Raw genomic sequence first — 8,636 nt, 5'->3', positions numbered from 1 at the left:
AAATATACAGGGATTAGCTTGAGTTGCTTCTCTATATCTGTATATTTTATATATATATATATATATATATATATATATAGTCTACTCCTTTTCTCTCTTATTTTTTTATATTCATGCATTTCTCTTATACTCTATGTTGCCTTTTTGTTTTATTTTCATTTATCTTCATCCATGAACAATGTAGTAATTTTCTTATAATACCATGTCATCTAAACAGGTTTCTAGTCATAGCTCATTTTTCTTTTCATATAAATAATCCACTATGTCTCTATTCAAAGTTATTATTCCTTAATCCTGTTTATCCTTTTGATATTAAAATACAAATGAAAGTTTGTCAATGATTGTTCTGTGTTAAAGATTATCCTATAAAGTAATTTTTCAATACTGAATCGAGTTACTTTGTCATTGCTGTTGGCTATATTATTAGATCTATCACAATTATGAAGTCACCAGTAAAAGCCTCACTTCTTCTGCTTGAAAAAACAATAAACACGGTTTTTATAGTTCTTTTCTGAAAGAATAAGAAATGTAGTTTGTTCAGTATTTCCGAGACTGCTAAACTTAATCATCTTAATTTGTTCTCTATATTGAATAGTTATAAATTGATAACCTGTTTCTATCTAGCAAATAGAATTTTTTTCTCTCTTTTTTTTTTTATGTTGGAATCAGTAATGTTTGGAAATATTGGTAAAATGTTGAATTCTTCACAATTGAAAATATTTTGTACCGATAAGACTTCTAGATTAAATATTCCTAACTTAATTACCGAATGAATTTCTTCGATCATTGGATTAATAATCTTTATTCTTTCTATTTCTCTAACAACTTGCCTGCTAGACCTATGCTAGAATCTAATAAAACAAAATTATGATAGAAGCCTTAAATAATTTTTACTTCAACAATGTCTTATCTTTCCTATCTACTACACAACTAATTCGACATATTGCCCATTCCTTCTATATAAAACTATTTTGGAAAGTCTTTTGAATCTCCAATAATCCTCCTATAAAGCAATTTAACATTCAGTTTTATCCATCTTTGAACTTTCTAAGCTAATTAGTGTTCTTCAAACTCAAAGAATGTTTACCATTTCAAAAAGTATTGTAATCTTGTCTTTATTTGTCTTTGGGCTTTTATTTTGATTTTCATGTTTGTATCAAATAAACCTGAGCAGAAAAAGTTCCAACATTGATATTCTAAACAACTATTCCGAATTCACTTAGTAGTTTTCCTTTTCTTTTTCTTATTTTTTCTTCTTCTTCATTACAACAAATGTTTTCATGCCATATAGCTTTTCTTCCTCTTTGATCCTGGTTTAAGTAAGATCTTAATATTTGTATTTAGAACCAATAAACAGCCAGTTCTTTCTTTCTCTTCTATGCGTATATGAGTCAGCGAATTTTAATCAATCGCAACGATATAATTGCTTGATATTTACATTCTGTTATAAATAACTTCTATTTCTCCTCTTATCTAAATTGGAAAGTCTTTGTTCCAAATTTATGGCTTATGCTAAAAAAATCTTTGAGATATGAGAAGTAAATATATACATATGTATGTGTGTAGTATGTGTGTGTATATACATTCATATATATATATATATATATCCACATACATATATATGTATATATATGTGCATATATATATATATATATATATATACACATACATACATATATATGTATATATATGTGTGTATGTATATATATATATATATATATATATATATATATATATATATATATATACACACATGCTACTTATATATCTTACAGATAATATATATATGTATGTATGTTTTTATGTATATGTATATATGTGTGTGTATGTATGTAAGTATATATATATTTATACACACACACACATATGCATATATGTATGTATGTATGTATGTACGTACGTATGTATGTATGTATGTATGTATGTATTGTGCAGTCTGCAAATTTGGTTAATTGAAATAGCTTGGAATATCTCATGATATTTACTTATACAAAAATGTCTTTTTATCATTTTATTAAATGATGATATGTGACCTTATAACTGGTGTAAAGAAAAGTGCCATAAAAAGGGTGAAGGTCTTTTATTGATAACATATAAAAGCCAATTTAAATTGATATAGCTTTTTTTTTCCTTTTATTTCTTACTCCAGGAAATAATTTTACAGAATATCATTTCTATTTGTTAATTCAAGAAGTAAATAATTAAATATGTTATTTTCCTTCCATAGATCAAAAAGATCATAACTTCTAACCTTACAGCTAAGAAAATTTAATCAGAGAGACATTGAGAAAGATGGTGTATGGGAGAGAGAGAAAGAGAGAGAGAGGGGGGGAAGAGATGGACATTCAGACAAATAGACAGATAGATAGAGAGTGACTGACTGAGAGAAAGAGAGAGAAAGACAGAAGATAGAGAGCAAGAGAGAGAGAGAGAGAGAGAGAGAGAGAGAGAGAGAGAGCAAGGGATAAATGGAGAGGGCGGGAGGGAGAGAATTTGAAGGCTTTCATGGTCTAAAGTATTATTTGTTTATTTCAGAATTTGTCGGCAGTTGTGTGAATGTATTTATTAAAAAGATAAAATATTTATGGCCTAAATCACACAGAAAATGTTGCTGGTTGTCATTAAAATCTTGCTTTTCATGCAAACCTGCTATTGTGTTGATTTCATCTATTACGTGAAAGAAGGAATGAGTGCCAACACTTACCTTGGAGATATCAGTGTTGACACTCATATGATGGACAGTATTCCAGTCGAGGACTATAAGTCAATTAGCTTCAGTCAATTACAGAAAGAATTGACAGAAAGCTCTCCACTATTCAATGTTACAAAAGCTGGGAAACTTTATACTGCACAGACACTAGATGCTGAAGCTCTCTGTAAATATAATACAGAATGTTTCCAAATGGTTGACATTGCTGTTCGGAGAAGAAAATCTTTTGTGAAAATACTTGAAATAAAAGTAATAATAGAAGATGTTAATGAACACCCACCAGAGTTTCCAAATAAAACTATTAGCATTCAGTTTTCTGAGAGAGATGGCAGAGGTTCAAGTATATCCTTACCTAATGCAGTCGATAAAGATGTCAGTGTTTTAAATTCCCAGATTATTTATCATTTGATAAAAAAACAAGAAGAACCTTTCAAACTTGACGTCTCAAAACGTGTGGACGGTTCCTATTCTCTGAGAATCACTTTAGAAAATAAATTAGACAGAGAAATGCAAGATACATACAACTTGAAAGTAGTTGCAAAAGATGGAGGCACTCCATCTAAGAAATGTGTCTTGAATGTTGAAATAACAGTCTCCGATGTCAATGATAGTCCACCAGTATTCTCACAAAATGTCTACAATGTTACAGTGAATAAAAGACAGAGAAATACACCAATCATTACTCTGTCAGCAACTGATCTTGATTCTGGTCCAAATGGGAATATATCTTACTATTTCAGTTCAAAAACAACTGATATTGCGAAATCGTATTTCAAATTGCATAGAAGAACTGGTCAGATCTATCAACACGAGGACTTTAGTCCAGAAAAAAAGCAGACTTATAAGTTATTTATTGAGGCTAAAGATGGAGGCAAACCTCCACTCAGCTCTATTGCAATGGTTTTAGTAAATGTTATTAACCAGCAAAATAATGCTCCAGTAATAGATATAAATTTCTCAGAATTAACTGGAAATACAGCAACAATATCTGAAGCAATGGAAGTTGGCAGCTTCATTGCATATGTGAAAGTTGTTGACAATGATATTGGTTTGAATGGACAAGTGACATGTGACCTCCAGCATAATAAGTTCACTCTCCAGAGTCTTGGTCAGAAAAGATACAAAGTATCAGTGAAAAAAGCAGTTGATCGTGAGACTGAAAGTCAAATCAATTTTACCATTTCATGTAAAGATAAAGGATTTCCATCTCTGAAAACTGAAAGAAAGTTCTCCATCCAAGTAATGGATGTTAATGATGTTCAGCCACAATTTACAAAAGATGTCTATAAGTTTTTAACTTATGAAAATGAGAAACCAAACTTTCCAGTTGGATTCATAAATGCTACTGACCCAGATCTTGGTCTTGGAGGTCAGTTAACTTTCTCTTTACTCACTCAAGTAAACCAAGCTTTACCCTTTAAGATTTCTAACCTTGGTTTTATTACTACAACTCGATCTTTGGACCATGAGCAACAAGATGTTTTTAAATTCAGAGTTTTAGTTAAAGATAATGGAAATCCTCAGCTTAGCAACACAGCAGATGTTGTTATAGAAGTATTAGATGAAAATGACAATCCTCCTTATTTTACCTTTCCTAGTGTCGACCCATTCAGCTTGGATGTTTATTATAACCCGCAGAGCAAAAACGACATTACAGTTCTGAAAGCCTCAGATAGAGATAATCGACAAAATGCTTTTCTGAAGTATGAAATCCTGGAAGGAAATAACCGACAGTTGTTTGCAGTTAATCCTTACACAGGAGTTCTGTCTTTTTCTCGAACAGTTTACCAAAATGATGCTGGCTTATATAATCTCAAGTTCATTGTCAAAGACAGTGGAACTCCAGTTCTGACAGCAAAAACCACGTTATCTATGACTCTAACTGTCAGTAACAAAACATCAACCAAGATGACAGCAGTGCAGTTTCAATCCAATGATAAAATACACATCAATTTATTCATCATAATCATAGTGGCAGCAGTGACAGTTTCTGTATTACTGGTTGTTTCCATTACTGTGTGCATTGTCAGGAGAAACAACCAACAGAAAACACATTATAAATGTGGAATAGACCCTTCAAAGAAATTAGTGGACAAAGGAAGCCTTTCAGGATATTCCTGTGCAAAACAAGTTTCTTCCAAACATGAGAGTCCAGATGTATTATTAAGTATAGAAAAAGGTGAAGACCCACATCTTATATGGCCCAGAGATAATCTATCCACAAGACACCCTTTATGCTATGATGGTAAAGATACTCCAATAGAAATTCATTGTGATACTCTTTCAAGTGGAATTCATCAGGTGAGAATTTTTTCTGTTTTAAAATTATAATTAAATCCTTTTTGTCTGATCCTTGCTTTTTAAACTCTTATTCTTTTTTTGTTTTTAATTTTGTTTTTAATTTACTTTTCCTCTTCCTGAAAACTGTGTGTTACATGTTATATCAACTAACTTTATACATTAAACCAAACTGATTAGAACTGCTAGAAATGTAAAGAATTCCAACATAGACTAACAATTAAGAAAGAGCTAGTTTACATATTTACAGTTTTATTGTAACTGTTATTTACTCATCTGGTTTTAAATTTTTAACAATAGTTAAATTTGCTAAAATAAATAATAAGCCAGTGTTTATTCAATTTGGTTATGCTTTGTCACTTATAAAATTAACCTGCAGTTTTGTCAAAACAAACAAAAAAAAAGTCATTAATATTCTCTTTGATGACTTTATACTTTGTCTAAAACAACAGATATTAAGTTCAAATTAAGCTTAACACATATTTCCATCTAATATTAGAGTTTCATATAAGACTGAAGAAAGAAATGCAAATAATATTTAGGTCTTGCTTATTGGCTAAAATAACTTACACAGTTTGTTTTATTAACTTATTGTCGTCTTTTCTTCTGGTGATCTATAAATGTAACTTTCTCTAGCATACTGCAGGCAGTCTTCCTTCTCTTTTATGAAATATTGCAGCAAAAGTAGCTCTTTTTTCTATTTTCGTAAATCATCAGTCAATTTAGCTTTATCTCATATACTGCAGTCAATATGGCCCCATTTGACATACTGCAGTTAATCCTATTCCCTTTGACATACTTCACAACAAACTAAATCACTTTGGTATATTGAAGATAATATATAAAAATATCTCAAATATGGCAAACACTCTGGTTCTGTCAGATATACTACTGGACAACATAACTCCGGAATACTGTGCAGGTGATCTACCATCATCTCATAAACAAACTGTAGGTAAGCAATCACCCTCTGTTGCACCATTGGTAATCTAACTCAGTGTCTGTTTTTGACAAAAAGTAATCTAGGCGTTTATGCAAATATATATAAAAATATAGTAACTCAGAACACTAATTATTCGACTTCCTCTCGTAAATTCCACAAACAATATAATAATACATACAACAATATGGATGTGTGTGTGCGTGTGTGTGTTTGTGTGTGTGTAATATATGTATCATATTTATATATTATATGTGTGTATGTGTATATTATATATGTGTGTGTACATGTGTGCATGCATATATGTATGCTTGTGTGCATTTGTGTGTGCATGCATGTGTGCATGTATGTGTGCATGGCATGTGTAAGAGTGTGTTTGTGTGTGTGTGCACATGTGTGCGTGTTTGTGTGCATGCTTGTATGTGTGTGTATAAGTGCATATGTGTGTGCATGGCATGTGTGAGAGTGTGTGTTTGTGTGTGTGTGTGTGTGTGTGTGTGTGTGTATGTGTGTGTGTTTGTGTGTTTGTGTGTGTGTGTATGAATGTATGTCTGTGTCTGCTTGTATGTGTTTGTCTCAATATATTGCTGAAATATGTTGTGGACAATTCTGCTTATTTATTCACACTCTACTGCAACCTAACTCTCATTTGACAAACTCTGTATTCTTGCTTGAACCAAAACCTCAGTTGTTCACTCTTATGAAAATAAAGGATCTGTGTTTTATATATACATTAAGGAAGGTTATGTTTCAACCACATTGATCTGGGTTCAATTCCAAGGCACCAGACCTTGACAAGTGTTTTGCATAATGAATTCAGCTTGTCCAATAACTTGCAAAACAAATTTCGTAAACAGAGGCTTTACAAAAGCATGATGTATATGTATATATGTATGCATTCTCTCCTGTTTTCAACTGTTTGGCATCTTCATGTAAGGAGTTGGTTTCTAACAATGATACAAAGCTTCATCATTGGAATGAAGATAAAAACTAATTCATGCCTCAAACTTGAGAAAAGTCTTGCACAATTTTACTGTTCTGCTTACAAACTTTATTGGTAATATGCGTATGCATATATGTGTGTGTGCCCATATGTGTTTGTGTGCATGTACATGTGTATGTGTGTATATATATATATATATATATATATATATATATATATATATATATATATATATATATATATATATATATATATATATATTTATATATATATATGTATGAGTGTATGTATGTGTGTTTGTATGAATTTATGTATGTGTGAGTATGTATTTATGTATGCATGTGTTTATGTATGTACGTGTGTATGTATGCATATTAGTAAAATATGTAAATATTAGTGACAAAACTAAAAGCCAGTTGCTTTATGAATGAAGATCCTTAAAATATTTGTTCCACATGGAATGTCATTCACATCATCATAAATACAGTAACCCAGTAATTAGCCCTTTGTGAATCTGCAACCAATACTGTCATTTCTTACAAATTGTGGTATAAAATAAATGAATAAATAAAGTCAAGGTCTAGTCACTTAAACTGACCCCGACATTTGATTAGTACATTAACCACTATGCCATATGCCCGTGGGCATATGGCGTAGTGGTTAAGAGCGCAAGCTACTAACCACAAGATTCCGAGTTCAATTCCAGGCAGTGACCTGAATAATAATAATAATAATAATAATAATAACAACAATAACAACATTGAGAAAATACCTTAGGAATGAGAACCCAGGTTTGAAATTTCCCCAAGACACCTGATGAAGTCTGGAGTGTATATCAGCCGAAACATTGTGTTAGCAACAAACAAGATGAGGACAAATATCCATCAAATGTAAATAATGTAAATAGTGTACATAATTCCTCATCTCTTAAATATAGAACAGTATATTATTTTATCAGCCCCAGCAGGGTAAAGTGAAAAGTTATCCTTGGTAAGATTTGAACTCACAGCATTGTAATAATGATTTCTGACAAGCCTCAGATTTAGAGGAATGCATACTGTCAATTCAATAGACCCCAGCACTAGACTGGACTGATTCTCTGCTTTATCAATCTTAGAAGTATGACAGGCAAAGTCAGTGACTTATGCTATGATTTGAACTCAGAAATTATAGACAACAAAGTCAATTTTGTCTGATGCTCTACCAATTCTGCCACAACCCTTTCCACAGCCCACACAGTGGGACTGAACCTGAAACCATGTGTGTGTTTCTTCCCCCACCATCACTTGACAACTGATGTTGGTGTGTTTATGGCCATAAAACTTAGCGGTTCAGCAAAATAACCGATAGAATAAGTACTAAGCTTACAAAGGATAAGTCCTGGGATTGATTTCTTCAACTAAAGGCAGTGCTCCAGCATGACCACAGTCAAATAACTGAAATGTGTAATAGAGTAAAAGAGTATATATGTATATATATATTTCTATGTGCGCCATAAATATCGCCACCCGTTTAGAGAAAAATGTGTAGTTTAGAATCAGTAGTTCTTTGACTGCTATTTCTAAATTTTCAGTATGTTGGAGAAGCAACTCAATGCTAATCCCTGTATATTTATGATGATAAATGGTTTTACCGATAAAGGTTTTTTCATACTGAACTACTTGGCAAAATTGTTAATTATTAATTCTATTATTAATTGACGATTCCCTGCCCTTATTCTTGTATGTATATATATATATATATAT

At 31.5% G+C, this 8,636-nt stretch overlaps 1 protein-coding gene across 1 annotated transcript in view; it reads left to right on the top strand.

The window, feature by feature from the left end:
* Nucleotides 1–8,636, top strand: part of LOC106872384 (protocadherin beta-15) — a 101,670-nt gene that overhangs the window by 4,238 nt on the left and 88,796 nt on the right. The window contains exon 2 of the mRNA XM_014919369.2: nt 2,536–5,011. Within this exon, the coding sequence (XP_014774855.1) occupies nt 2,606–5,011 (2,406 nt within the window). The 5' untranslated portion in view covers nt 2,536–2,605. The remainder of the gene's footprint in view (nt 1–2,535; nt 5,012–8,636) is intronic.

This window comes from Octopus bimaculoides, chromosome 14, assembly GCF_001194135.2.
Source record: "Octopus bimaculoides isolate UCB-OBI-ISO-001 chromosome 14, ASM119413v2, whole genome shotgun sequence".
Classification (NCBI taxonomy): Eukaryota; Metazoa; Mollusca; class Cephalopoda; order Octopoda; family Octopodidae; genus Octopus; species Octopus bimaculoides.
The sequence above is the reverse complement of the archived record's forward strand: the minus strand, read 5'-3'. Positions and strand labels throughout refer to the sequence as shown.